A 15,180-nucleotide genomic window follows, 5' to 3' on the forward strand; every position below is an offset into this window, starting at 1 on the left:
GGGTTTCTTTAAGTCTTGGGTCATTTCTTGAAAAAGTCTGATAAATTAGACGAATTCAAGACAAGTCCAAGTCAAATTTTGTCTAAATCAAGTGTTAAGTCCATTAAAGGTCCCATGACATGGTGCTCTTTGGATGCTTTTATATAGACCTTAGTGGTCCCCTAATACTGTATCTGAAGTCTCTTTTATATAGACCTTAGTGGTCCCCTAATACTGTATCTGAAGTCTCTTTCCCAAAATTCAGCCTCAGTGCAGAATTCCAGCCACTAGAGCCAGTCCCACAATGATCTTTCCTTAGGATGTGCCATTTCTGTGTCTGTAGCTATTGAGGAGGAGAGAGGGGGGGGCAAGGTGGAGGGTGGGGGTGTGGCCTTGACAGCCATGATGTCTCTCTCTCATGGGTGGGCCAAGTTCTCTAGGCGGGCAAAGCAGAGAAAGGGGAGGTAACCTTTCCCCTTATGACATCATAAAGGGAAGATTCCAGATCGGCCCATCTGAGCTTTCATTTTCTCAAAGGCAGAGCAGGATACCCAGGGCTCGGTTTACACCTATCACCATTTCTAGCCACTGGGGGACCATAGGCAGGCTGGGGGAACGCATATTAATGTTAAAAAAAACCTCATAAAGTGAAATTTTCATGCCATGGGACCTTTAAGATGAGTGCAAGTCAAATCTCAAGTCCTCCCGAATGTTCACAGACTTTTCTAAGACAAGTCACGAGTCCTTCGAAAGAAGTGCAATCTGAAGTTCGAGACGAGTCTCAAGTCATTCCAGAAAAATCGAAATCAAGTCTCAAGTTATCCCAGCTAAAATCAAACCAATTTACAAGTAATCCAAAACAAGACCAAGTAAAGTCAGCAGGAGTATTGTGCAATTAAACCACAGCAGTGGTAAACAGCGGATCTTATTTATTCAAATAATGCAATATTTTTTTTACATCAATGTTTCTTTAAATAGGAAAACAAGCAGAAGAGCTGAGAAAACATATCAGACAATATAACTTACACCAACTAAAACATAAGAATGATCTCCCATAGTACTGAATCATCACGGAAAATTTCTTGTTCTTTATTAGTCACTACATTCTCCAAGCTTGTTTGTCTGGATTAAACTCTGAATTAGTTTCACGTAACCCAAAGCGGTTCTCTGCTCGTGCGTTGACAAAAAAGCACAAGAATGTCCATTCATATCTCCATAGGAACGAGAAGGTTCAGTACAGTACCATGCAGATGAGCCGCACTAACTTTGGTCGCTAAATACAGCAGAAACAGATGTTATGCAACGATGGCAAAAAAAAAAAAAAAAAAAAAAGGACTTCACATACTAAACGCTACCATCTGCTTCTCTGTAATGAGGAGTGCTACAACGTCTCCTACGGAGACGAATACAAAGTGCCAAACACAGGTAGATGTAGTTCAAAGCTCCTTCTAACAGGGTCAGCAAGTAAAAACCGCTGAGGTCCACATGCTGAATAAATGTTTAACATTAAAGTCAGCCAACAATAAGCTAGATTTCATTTCAACTCTTGCTGGACTTCTAAAGGTTAATGTAATAATAAATATGGAGAGTTGACATTTCACTTGAAACTGCACTAATTGAACTGTTCTTTGGAAACCTGCACCTCGTTGTTCATGCTCTCAAAAAGTAGAATTCACTTTGAGTAAAACACAATTTCAGATGAGTCGTTTAATGATATGGCTACAACAGACCTTCAAAAATGAACGGATTACATGATGAGATAATATGAACAGAGCTTAAGTTCTTCTTGACCTTTCTGGAGTCTGACAATTTTAGCAGAAAGAAATTGCTTCTGAAAAGTTCCATTTTAGTTTGTGATCACAGAGATGATATCACAGTAAAACAAGTTACTGAACACCCACAGCGCAGGGACAGGAGAATGATGATGTTCTCTATTTGTTAAATATTATGACGCATCCCAAACTTATCCATATAAAATAGTTTCCAATTTCAAGATTTTATTTTTTTTTTTAATCCTTGTCATTTTTTGGACAAGTGGCATCCTACAAAAACGTGTGTAGAAAGCTTTAAAAATACCCTGAATGGTGACCCTTCTTTATTGATTGATACAAGATTTTAGCAATAGCAATTAATAACTAATTAAATACTAAATAAATAGCTTTAGTTTCAGTGGATTGAATACTCAGAAAAAAAACCTAAACCATAACTAATACATATTTAGTCTGTGTGAGTGCTCTATGTTTATGATTGCAAATCAATACAAAATCAATAGGTGTTCTCCCAGGGTTGTGCATTTACTGAAAGTCCCAATCCATTTTTACTGATATAAGTAGATGGATAGTCTGCAACTAAAGGATATTTTCATTAGCTATTTGTGAGTTTGTAAATTCACCAAGTCTGCTTCCTAATTGTGTAAACTTAAAAGACGCCAACTTCGCAACGACTTCTTTTTCTGGGACCAAGAGAAGAACCTGCAAGTGGGACGGCACACAAATACTCTGCGTTTATACTGTGTAGGCTTACTCACATCACTCTTATGTGGCAACACTGCAGTCAGTTTGATTTACCGGTACTTTACCAAAATATCTCGGGCCTTGCATCTCCTATCATCACCGACATCTTTTGTAAAAATACTCGTTTGATTATTAAGCAGAAAAGGTCTAAAATGTAAGTAAACTGCCTGCATTCTTGATACATTAATGCTTTACTTCTTTCTTTCTTTTGTCTTATAGTCACATGCATTTGGCTAAAAATGGCTGATTACGGCACTGCAAAAACTTGGCTTTACAGAGTTAAAATCTCACTTTTTAAATGCAGCAACATCCACAATCACAGACCTGAATACCAAAACTGAGACTTTAATGTACGAGAGCGTGCAAGCGGAAAACATAATTCCCAACTTCCATACATTAGTGCCAGCGGTGGCAGGAGAAATATGGCTTTGGCGGGAGGGGGGTGGGGTGGGGGAGACACACAACCTAAACCAACATCTCAAGTTTCACTTTTTACCTCTGTCCTCGTCGACCATCCATTCACACTTAAGGCCATCTCTATTTTTTGAAACAGAACAGAGATTTGGACGGATCAGACAACAATTTAAATAATCATAAAAACAAATGTGTGAGCAATTCACCGGTGAAGACAACAAACAAACAAAATGTCCATATTACTGAACATTATCCTCTATGTACAATGTCTCTGACCAAAGCAAGACAAAAAAAAACAAAAAAAAAAACATCAATTTGTCACCGGACATGATTCATCGATGAAAATGCTAAGTAAGTTCATCATCAGGAAGGCGTTGCGCTTTCTTTTCGAGGGGAAAGAAAGAGGAAACATCTGCTATTATAGCAACTGTAAAAACCAAGATAAGCCAAACAGGTGTCTTCATTCCCTTTTTCAAACAACACGAGCAGACACCTTCACTGCAGCCGTCCAGGGAACTGATCCCATTTCCACCCTTCTTGTTTCTTTGATAGCTGTTGTTTTGAATCCCAAAATCTGCGGAATTGTTTCACTATTGAGCTACTTAACTGCACGTCTCACCACAGTTATGAAATACAGCCCTGGAGATTAAAAATCTAAACCAAAAATCAACTCCAAATGTAGCCCAAGTTTTCTTTTCCGTGTCTGCAATAAGACATGTCGACAGCATTATTGTCAGTTAATCAATGCTATGATAAGGTGCTAAAGCAATGGCACAACTTCATTTAAAAAAAAAAGAAAAAAACTCTAGAAGAAAGGAAAAATATTTCAATTGACAGCTTTTCATTGACATGCCTCATTGCAGAGTCAACACGTTGCGAAAGCTTATTCTCTGGGGTTCATTTTTAGAGTCTATATTAGAGAATCGTGGTAAGACTGAAGTAACTATAGTATAGTAACTTATTATTTCATTTCAGAATTACACAAATAATCAGCTATCAATAAATAAGAACCCATGTGCCAACATTGACAGTCCGTAGACAGTGGACTGGAGAGAGTCTGAGGCCGAGTCAAAGTGCAGTCCAACAAATCAAAAATCCCATAAGAGAGGAAAGGTTTTCTGCTTTCTATGTTGTTGGTATTTCATTGTTGCTGTTATGGAGACATTCACTGAGAGAGAGAAGAGTTCAGATTGGTTGTCGGGAGGAGGGGGATGGAGGAAGTGACATCACACCCTGAGGAGGTCCTCGTCACTGTCATCCTCGTCCCGTTTCCTATTGCCTGCCGTGTCGTTACCGTGATTAAGGCCTGAGTAGCGAGGCTTGCTGCTCTTGCTCTTCCTCTTCCTCTCCGACTCGTCCAGGAGGCCGACCAGGTCCTCGTCGCTCTCCTCCTGAAAATGAAGGACTTCTGTGAGGCTTCGAGCAGTGTTGGGTTCGTTAGCTAATGACTACGACTAAATATGTTCGTCCACAAAGCTTTTTTTATATGACGAAGACAAAATGATGATGAAACGGCACTGACATCATCAAACACTAACTGGGACTATATGAACATGCAATATTGTTGATGATATAAGACAAAAATGTAGATTAAAAAATACAAACTTTCTGTTGACAAAAAAAAAAAGAAAAAGAAAACGTTTCTTAAATGCAGCGGTTACCTGTGCTGCACGCGCCATATCAAGACTACACCAGCATCACAAGTCAGGACTCGGAGTAACTTATTGGAGTAACTTCTTGAAGCTAAAGTTAATAATTACAACAGCAGGAGTTGGGAGAAAGAAACAAGGTGATATTTAGGCCCATTTTTGTAACAAAGGGCTAAGAGAAAAAAAACAGAACTTGGGTTACAGGCCAGTTGCTCATGTTGGTTCAAAATAATGAACTAAATTCATTAATAAATTGTTAAAATTCATTAATAATTATTATTCATTAATAATATTATTCAAATAATAATAAATATGCAAATGTTCCATGTCTGGAAGTATTCCTTAAATTTGTACAACCAGACCACTAGACCAGACATATTCTGCAAAGCTGCATTCTTAATCATTCTACCTGTGTTTTTCATTCAAGAAAAATATCTTATGCAAAATAAGCTTTAATAAAATGACATAATTATTAGTTTTGGTTAGACTAGATTGACTGAAATGTTCAATTTAACCTGATGACTAAAACAAGACTAAGATGTCAACAGTTTAGATTGACTAAAATTAAAATAGTTACAGTAAGTAATAGTAACTTTTTTTCTCCCTCCTTCCCCCAGACTGAACTGAGGTCTAACTTAATATTTGAACAATGGATGTAACCCTATTACTTCCAACCTCTAATACTGACTGTTGATTTGTGTATATCCTAATGTCTACTTTATTCCCTTATAATGCCCATATTTAATGCTGTCTTTTTTTAAACTTTATCCTTGCACTGCTATAGTTGTTATATTACTATGTCTTGCACTACCACCATGACACACACTCTCAAAGAGCACCTTACTTTTTATTTAGTATCTTTTCTTTTATTGTCCATATTATTCTTGTGGATTTATTATTTTATCATCCGGTTTATGATGTATGTGTATGTTGTGTGTGATGTCTTTAAGCTACTGGGACCTTGGATTTCACCTTAGGGATCAATAAAGTATCTATCTATCCATCCATCTATACATCTATCTATCCATCCATCTATCCATCCATCTTTTCTTTGCCTAAAATAAGACTTAAACAAAAATTTGTCACAGGACAAAGACTAAATAAAAATAATTTTTGAGCACCAAGTAGAGAGAAAACACCTGGACAGATGTTGGGACGATACTGACCCGAAGGAAGGGGCTGCGATGGGCTGAAGAGTGCCTGGAGAGCCCGGCCGCTTTGACCACCCGCACCCCCGGGACGCTCAGCACCTCGTCCTCGCTGTCGTCGTCCTCGTCCTGCTCGTCCAGCGAGAACGAACGCAGGCCGTCCGTGTTCACCGGCTTGGTTTTGATGTGACCGTTGCCGTGGTTACCCTTCCCTCGGTGGGTAGATGAGGAAGAGGAGATGGGAGGGGCTTCAAGCTCCTCCATCAGCCACTCCATCTCTTCTTCACCCCCTTCGTCGTCCATGTTGACCTAAGGATTTCAAGTTCGTACCAACAGTGGAGTCAAATCATGTGGGACGAAAATAAATCACCTGTGTCACCTTCCGTCAAACTTTACCACTAGAAGACTGTTGTTGCATATAAAATTGTCTTTAAAAATACGCGGGCTATGTAGGTGCTGGTGTGATAGCGGAAGAGGACATGATCGGTGTGGCCACAGAAAGCCACGTTTCAAATTTTTGATAGGCACGCGGCAGGTTGGCGAGTCATCTGCATTAAATAATTACAAAGGTTTGCAGTTGCAGGGGAAATAATGTAAAAAAAAAAACAAGAACAAAGCAGCGGGTCTTCTTCTGCATGTGGCTGACAACATGAACTCAACAGCTACCAGGTCACCTTTGGGAACACTTTACGTGAAGGTATCTACATAAGAGTGACATGACACGGTCATGACACATGAACTCTAACTCTAACCATAACTTGTCATGACAAAAAAAAAAAATTACACTAAAAGAAGTGTTATGTCATGAATGTACAATGTTTATGACACATTCATGACAGTGTCATGTCACTCTTATGTAGATACCTTCAAGTAAAGTGTAACCAAAACCTTTATTTTTAGGATGCGTGGCACTGTCTAGGATTGGATGAAATGCTACAGAGTCATAAAAGGCCACAGGAAGGAGAGTTTTCAGACGCAGCATCCTCTAAAAGCAACAATTGTTATTGGCTGGACGAGTGCGTTCACACTGGAAAGTGCATAAACAAATTCAGAATTGATTAATTAATTAGATCAACACACCTTTGAATATTTATAGGAGACTTGGTTTCCTCTCCTGCAGCAGCCAGCAACCTTCTGGATCACCAGCTCTCTGTTAAAAGACACAGATGAGCAGACAGACCGCCATTCGTTAAAATGTGTACAACGTACTTTAAATCTGCTTATAGCTTTTCTGGTCTACATTTGTTGGGTGCTCTTGGTCTCACCTCCTCTCTCTCTTGTGGAGTAAAAGCCCCAGCAGACAGACACACAGACCCACCAACAGGATGCTCAGCATCACCCCCGCCGCCTTGCTTCGCCCGGCTGAAGTCTCGCTGCTGTCGCCTTCATCTGTCTGTGCGTTAATAGTTCTGCAAAAAAAAAAAAAAAAAAAAAAAAATGAAGAAAAAAAAGTTACATATTCATAAGTCTACTTTTGTTGTCTGGAGTAAAAACCATATTCCAATGTAAAAAGTCTTTACTCACGTGAGACCACACACAGCGTCGGTGTGCCACACAAACAGATACTGGCATTCATCCGTCTCCAGCATAAACTCGGGGATGCCGACGCCGGCCGAGGGGTTACAATGGAACATGATGGTGGAGGACACCATTTTGGTTTTCTCTCGCCCACACATTGACTCAGAGGACACTATCACATCTAGGTTTCCTCCTGATGGGAAAGCAGAGATGTTGTCGACATGCCGTTAATGTTAAAGAAGAATAATGTTAAAAGAAGTCATTTGGTAAGAATTTTAAAAAATAAAACAATAAACTGTTATTTGACTTTTAATTATAGCTAAGCTATGCTAAACATTTGAAGCGATTGTATTTTTTTAATGAATCTGCTTTAAAGCTTTAGTGTGTAACTTTTTGATTTTAATAAATGTCTGTTACATTCAAGTCATTGCCAATTGAGTCGCTACAAAGCTAATTAAGACTCTCAGCTCCACACAACTCTCTGGATTTCTCAGTATGGCTGTGTTCAGAAGATTGGGTCGTCCAGTGACTTTCCCGGGCAGAAACTCAAGTGAAGATAATGACCTCTTCTGAAGAGTCCATCATGTTTTGTTTTTTTTTAAAGGTCCCATGGCATGGTGCTCTTTGGATGATTTTATATAGACCTTAGTGGTCCCCTAATACTGTATCTGAAGTCTCTTTTATATAGACCTTAGTGGTCCCCTAATACTGTATCTGAAGTCTCTTTTATATAGACCTTAGTGGTCCCCTAATACTGTATCTGAAGTCTCTTTTATATAGACCTTAGTGGTCCCCTAATACTGTATCTGAAGCCTCTTTTATATAGACCTTAGTGGTCCCCTAATATTGTATCTGAAGTCGCTTTTATATAGGCCTTAGTGGTCCCCTAATATTGTATCTGAAGTCGCTTTTATATAGGCCTTAGTGGTCCCCTAATACTGTATCTGAAGTCTCTTTTATATAGACCTTAGTGGTCTCCTAATACTGTATCTGAAGCCTCTTTTATATAGGCCTTAGTGGTCCCCTAATATTGTATCTGAAGTCTCTTTTATATAGACCTTAGTGGTCACCTAATACTGTATCTGAAGTCTCTTTTATATAGACCTTAGTGGTCCCCTAATACTGTATCTGAAGTCTCTTTTATATAGACCTTAGTGGTCCCCTAATACTGTATCTGAAGTCTCTTTTTATATAGACCTTAGTGGTCCCCTAATACTGTATCTGAAGTCTCTTTCCCGAAATTCAGCCTCAGTGCAGAATTACAGCCACTAGAGCCAGTCCCACAATGAGCTTTCCTTAGGATGTGCCATTTCTGTGTCTGAATCTATTGAGGAGGAGAAGGGGGGGGACAAGGTGGAGGGTGGGGGTGTGGCCTTAACAGCCATGATGTCTCTCTCTCTCTCTCTCTCATGGGTGGGCCAAGTTCTCTGGGCGGGCAAAGCAGAGAAAGGGGAGGTAACCTTTGCCCTTATAAGCTCCCACAATTTCATCGCATAAAATTGCATAAATATCCGAATATTCCATCGCATTTTTTAAGAAAACGTGCCGCATAATCCAGGATTTTTGCCCGCAACAATCACAAAAAAAACATTTTTCTGGAAGGACTGATAAGGAGGAAATTCCAGATCGGTCCATCTGAGCTTTCATTTTCTCAAAGACAGAGCAGGATACCCAGGGCTCGGTTTACACCTATCACCATTTCTAGCCACTGGGGGACCATAGGCAGGCTGGGGTAACTCATATTAATGTTAAAAAATCTCATAAAGTGACCTTTTCATGCCATGGGACTTTTAATCCTCCGTGTCCTCCTTGGCTAATAGCAACAGTGTGGAGGAGGCGTGGGGGTGTTGCGCGCAATCACGGAAGGCTTGTATCATGTGGACGCGCCGACAGTTTTGTTGTCATTACTTAGAATAGAATAGAGTTAAATGTTTTAGATGTGGAAATTTTGACTGGCTGGTGGCAGTAGATAAAAAGTTAATTGGATTTATCTTCAGGAAACCTGGAGTTTCATGGCAATCCATTCAGTAGTTGTGCAGGTTTGGACCAAAGTGTTGGTGACTGACAAACAACTCTGCAATCCCTAGAGACATTTTTTCCAACTACTTTTGATTCAACTACTTCAAGACAAGGAGAAATATAATTATCTTTCACACCTCTTATTTCTAATTCTCTAATTGCACTAAACTAAGCAATAAATTACCTTTAATGTAGTACTTGGCCTTGCTGGAGGAGCCAATCCTGCGTCTGTAGGGCGCGTCGAGTTTGACCTGGCAGATGTTGGCACCGAGACACTTGGGCAGGGAGTTGTTGGTGATGCCAGACAACTGAATGTGGTAAATGTAGCGGTCGCCGTTTGGACGGATGTCTCCGGACGCCTGATGCTGGCTGAGAAGAGTAAAAACAATGGTAAAGAGACCAACGCAGGTTGAAAATAAAATGTAGAAGTTCTCAATTATGCAACGCAGTTAGATATTTGTCAGTTACATGAAAAAGAATGTGCTGGGAGCCGGATTAAGACACAGGTGGACAGGTTGAGTGTGCGCTTGTGTTACCTGAAGTAGAGCGCTCCCAGACTGAGGCTGGCTCCAGTGTCAGGAAGCTGTATCGTCCCATTCACCATCACCACCTCACGCTGCTTCACCGCACACGCCGAGCGAGTCTCCCAGCCAATCACAAACTCACATGAAGCTTCATCAACACTGTTCACACAGAAACAGACAGAAATGAGACATAGCATGGAGTCACATTGAATATTTCAGAAAGCAACATTTAAGACTTCACGGACCAATTAAACTAGCGGAGTAAATTGAATTTAAGCTATGAAATGCTGGTAAACTGGCAGTTTTAGACATTGAGGGACAAGTTAAAGCATGTTATGTACATTTTTTCTTTTAAAAATATATATTTTATAGAAACAGTTTTCTTTTATTAATTGTAACAGAGAGACACATAAGCAAAAAACATTTTACAAAACAGGAGCTGAAGAAAGACTATTCAATACTTTTTCAGTATAAAACATTGATATTGAAAGCGGACAAACTCACTTAGTCGTGACTGTGAATAACATCAAGTCTGCTAAGAATTGTGATTAAATGCTTTAACCAGTGAAAGTTTAACTTTAAAAAGAACTCTGTTTTGTCATTAACTGGCAGTTAGAAATCCCTGAACCAATCAGTAAATGAGTGTTATTGTAGAACGTGGGTAATTATCTAATCTATGTCAGCATCACGTATAGTTGTAGGTGCGAATGACAGACTTTGAACATGTAAAATCATTTTCATTTTCTTTACCCACATACCCTTACTGTCCTTATTTTTATTTAGACATTTTAATTATTATTCAATTTCATAATATAATATCTTAAAGTTGTTCTCTAAAAATGTAATCTCTGGCTAGAATCTTAAAAAGGAGAGCTTTTTCATAAAACCAGCTGATTTCATTGCGGTGGAGTGTTACCTGATGAGTGCTGGATGTCCAACAGTGGAGCCACAGCTCAGCTGGATCACAGTCTTGGCCTTCACGCCGTTACCACAGACAGCGTCCCCTGCTGAGTAACTGACAGAGATCTTTCCATCTGCAGAAGGAGTTTGAGAACTGTGATCATGAACTTTTCTAATGCACAGAATCAAAACACAGCTGTGAGAGTCACTAGTGACAAGAGCTCACAAGAGTGCTAAAACATAATCAATTCCATTTAATTCATAAATTCATTCATTATCATTGGATTCTTTACCTTACAGCCTGAACCTTTTGCGGTTTTCAAACAATAGAAGTAAAAAATAAAATGCATTGCCATAGCTTTTGTTCAATTCTACTGGCAACAAAATGGTAAAAATATACACAAAAGGTGACCCTAGGATATTAGAAACTTCAAGCAAATATCATTATGGGTCATCAAAAAGTCCAACATCAAGCGCACTGAAACGTATACATGACTTGAATACCCACCAGTGTAGCTCATTTTCTGAGTGTAGACTCGGCCCAGGGTCTGGGTCACTCCTGCTGCTGAGCGTCGGCACACGGTTGCTCCTGCTGGACAATCTGGCAACCCACCGTGGATGCCCTGACACAGGTTGATATAATACCTGAGGACATAACATGAGGAAAGAATGTCATTGGAATAAAGTCAGGACTCAGGAAGACAAGGCTAAAGAGCTTTAGGTGGCCAGAAATATTCACACATTCTTTTCACCTATATGCATGATTTTAGCAATATTTCTTCTTTTTCTAGCATCTACTGTGAAGCAGAGAAATTCATTTTTGGCGATATATGTTATATTTATTTCATTTTATCCTCATGGATCCTCACGTTTCTACAATTTGCACAGAAACAGCAAAAATCATTTAACAAATGTATTCATCTAAATCCTATAACACCTTATGCACTTCCGTGTCCTTCTATCTGGATTTAGGATAAAAGAAGGTAACATGCATAAATGAATATGAAGATGTTAATTAGTAGAGGTGTGACGAGATTTCTCGTCTCGTGATATTGGTGATTTAAAGCAGTGAGCAGCAGCCAGTAGATGGTGTCTGATCTGGTTGGTCTTACTATACATCTGGCTTTTCAAGATGAGTCTGGCTTGGACCTCTACATTAGCATAGAAGATCCCCTGCCCTTTCTCCAAAGTTTATGCCAAGTTCACTTTTGCAGAGCAGCAGCGAGTTGCAATTGTAAAAAAGCTGCCTGTAGAACCAAGCGTTAGAACCGCCGCACTCTCTCACTCGCGCCACACACCCACACACCCACACACCCACACACCCACACCCACACACACACACACACACACACAATAGAGAACGTGGACATGCTCCTATTCCTGAAAAACCATATCTTAGGCTTCGCAGCGTATCGTGCTTAAAGAAATAAATTGGTCAGTCTCTGTTTACGCTTTGATTATTGAAAGTACTACTTTGATTATGGTTTACACTTTAAAAATAAGACTAAAAACAGTGTTCAGTTCAGTTAGAAGGTCACACACAGCTTCAATTAGAAGTTAGAAGCTCACGCTGCAGTTATTTGGTCTAAAGAGGGGAGTTATAAAAAGGAGAGAAGCCAGCCCTTTCAGTTTGGCAAAACCTTTCACAGTGCAGTCGTTTTTCATTTTGTGACTTTCGATTGAATAAAGGACTATTTTTCCAGTCATATTTCTTAACTGAAGTTTTCTTTAAAATAGTGTTAAAATCTCATCTCATCTCGCTCTCCTCAACCCAATATCGTCTCAACTTGCGAGCTGAGTGTCTCGTCACGCCCCTACACATTAGACGTAGAAAGAGTGCCCAACCATGACTAAAGCCAGACTTACGAATCTCCTCGGTGGCTAAACTTCCAAGGCTCAGTGAGGGAGGACAGGGTTCGGAGGTCAAAGGTCTGATGCTGGCTGACCAGCTTACACTCCATCTTCACCGGTGGACAAACAGCACTGGTGCGCCACTGAAAAGTGGCCAAACAACCCTCCGTCTCCGAGAGCAGCTGTGGCGAGCCGTGGCCTACAGACTGGTCGCAGGTAAACAGTATGGAGGATTGACGCTTACTAGAAACTGGAAGAAAGAGAATGGCAGCATGGTTTTCAGTAAAGAGAGAATTAATGAAAAGGTGATAAAATGCAAAAACACAAAAGCATTTTGGAACATTTAAACAAATGAGGAAAAGCTTTTAGTGTAAAAATGCACACAGGTGCTTTGAAATTGTGAGAGATTAGGCATTTTATGTTAGCAAGTGTGGACATTTTTCACCTTTGCTCATTGATTTGTTAATCACTCTACTTTCCTGTCTGCCTGCTCTATTTTTGGAGTTCTAAATCTCTTTTTGGAGTTCTAAATCTCTTACACAAACTTTTCAAAGCACAAGTAATAGTTGGTGTAATAATGGAGTTCACAGCGATGCCTTTGTGGTCGTCCCATCTCCTTTCAGTGTTTTTATGCGCTTCCTCTCTCTGTCACCTGCATTGCAGAATCCCCACTTCTTGTCCGTGTCATAGTTGGCAGTGGTCGCACACCAAATCTTGCCATCTGTCCTTCCCTCTTTGGTGCACTCTGTGTACGACTTCTTCATGAGAGTGAAGGGGAACACACACACTTCACCCTCATTGGTCACTAGAGCACACAAACAACACATTAAATACTTGTTCAATTGTATTTCTTTTAACTTTCTTTGTGCCTGGTCTACCCACTGAGCCAACCCGGCCACAGAAAAAAGTATCATCTTATCTAATTAGTATGATCCATTTTGCTCCTGGGAGTACAATGTACAGTGTAAGAAAGTGATCTGATCTATTCTAACCTACAAATATCAGCAGATTGAAATATTAGTAAAACTTTTAAAAATGCAGCATCTGATTTCTACATTTATTTTCATAAAGAAAGACCTGAGGTCCAAAGCCCGATTCTGGGCCTTTTGAAGGGGTCATACACAAGTTAAGTTTAACAGACCTACCTGGTGGACATGCATCTCCTCCACCGTACTGCATCAGTACGGCCTGCTCGTCATGTTTGAAGTCCATCGTCATGGCCTTGCTGATGCCAAACGATGAGGCTGACTTGTTTGAACCAGAACCAGACACCCGGCAAACTGTGCTCTTTTTACAGGCCGGCTCTGCCACGGAGCCGCAGACATTGATGTGGTAGATGCTGGAGCCCGCCGGTACCTGACATACAGAGTATTAACGTTATTACACTTTTTAACCGGTAACCCAGAGTCTGCAGCACCATGAAGTAAAAAAACCTAAAAACTGAATACCTTCACAGAAAAGAATATATTACATCTATAGTGAAATGTAAAACAAACCATATCAAACAAAACAATATCAACAAGATGAAGGGAACTTTTCATGTTTTTCAAGGAGTGAAAGAGCAGTGCTTGTCCCTCCCTCATTACCACCACTGAGGTGCCCTTGAGCAAGGCCCTTAACCCAACAAAAAAAATACTGCTCCAGTCGAGCTGCTCAGTGGCCAGCAGATTAGACTGTGGTTGTACTAGGCAGGTTCCAGGTATGAATGTGGAACTGTGTAAATTTGACAGATCGTCGTTGCAAATGAGAATTTGTTCTCAATCGGCTTACCTGGTTAAATAAAAAATAAAAAATCTTGGTGGACAGACAACAAGCCTATGAGCTCACCTGGACATCACCAGAGAGGGTGGACAGGTCAAAGGTGAACTGGAGCTGGGAGTCTGTGAGCTGGCAACCGCTGGCGTTTGTGTGGGTGGCGTCTGAACAGACTATAGGGGTCGCCCACTCAAACAAATAGACACATTTCTGCAGCCTCAGCATTTGTGGAGAGCCCTGGATAAAGATATAAAAAAGTCACTGCTTTGAAAGGGTGAACAAAATCCTCAGAGAAGTAAAGTCACAGTGCATGCGTAAGTATTCGTATCATAAAAGTCAAAGATGAAAGTGCTGACTGACCAGCTCCAGGCCTCTCTGGCAGGTAAAGATGATGGTCGAATTGTAGTTCTGTGTGGGATCTGCCGCACACTTGGTGGAGCTGCTGTAAGTGATGAACACTTCCCCTGTTGCTGTATTGATTTCAGGGCCGCTGGTAGTTCGCCCAATGTCCTATAAGAAGACAAGAAGACAGAGAATTAAAGGGAGAAAAGGGTGGAGGTAAAACCATTGAAAATAGACCGTAAGAATAGATCAAACTTAAGAGACAGGACAAGAAGGATCATCATAATCATCATACAAAAAACAAAAGTACGGCCTTGCGTTAGAATGCCTCCGCCAACCAGTCAAGTTGCTGTTTACATTGATGTCTGTCCAGACTCATAATATGTCGGGAAGACTTTGAAGGAATATAATAAAAGGTATTAAGTGTATTTTGGGGCGCAACATGGATGCTACGTGGATGATATCATACAGTGCATTTTCCCCAAGTGTTAAAAATGTATTTGGTTAAGATCTTGGAATTACATTTTATTTATTTTTTTGTCATTTTGTTTGTCATGGTATTAAATGT

General features: G+C 40.1%; 1 protein-coding gene across 1 annotated transcript in view; it reads right to left on the reverse strand.

Annotated features, from left to right (window-relative positions):
- Positions 1-4,066: 4,066 nt before the first annotated feature.
- The window catches only part of igf2r (insulin-like growth factor 2 receptor), a 51,558-nt gene continuing 40,444 nt past the window's right edge, over positions 4,067-15,180 (reverse strand). The window contains exons 38-51 of the mRNA XM_028604698.1: positions 14,631-14,780; positions 14,343-14,507; positions 13,661-13,871; positions 13,168-13,320; positions 12,531-12,765; positions 11,173-11,309; positions 10,681-10,798; positions 9,777-9,923; positions 9,425-9,609; positions 7,228-7,414; positions 6,969-7,112; positions 6,784-6,853; positions 5,722-6,012; positions 4,067-4,297 (exon numbers count right to left, since the gene is read on the reverse strand). Of these exons, the coding sequence (XP_028460499.1) occupies positions 4,133-4,297; positions 5,722-6,012; positions 6,784-6,853; positions 6,969-7,112; positions 7,228-7,414; positions 9,425-9,609; positions 9,777-9,923; positions 10,681-10,798; positions 11,173-11,309; positions 12,531-12,765; positions 13,168-13,320; positions 13,661-13,871; positions 14,343-14,507; positions 14,631-14,780 (2,358 nt within the window). The 3' untranslated portion in view covers positions 4,067-4,132. The remainder of the gene's footprint in view (positions 4,298-5,721; positions 6,013-6,783; positions 6,854-6,968; positions 7,113-7,227; positions 7,415-9,424; positions 9,610-9,776; positions 9,924-10,680; positions 10,799-11,172; positions 11,310-12,530; positions 12,766-13,167; positions 13,321-13,660; positions 13,872-14,342; positions 14,508-14,630; positions 14,781-15,180) is intronic.

This window comes from Perca flavescens, chromosome 18 (assembly GCF_004354835.1).
Source record: "Perca flavescens isolate YP-PL-M2 chromosome 18, PFLA_1.0, whole genome shotgun sequence".
In the NCBI taxonomy this organism is placed as follows: Eukaryota; Metazoa; Chordata; class Actinopteri; order Perciformes; family Percidae; genus Perca; species Perca flavescens.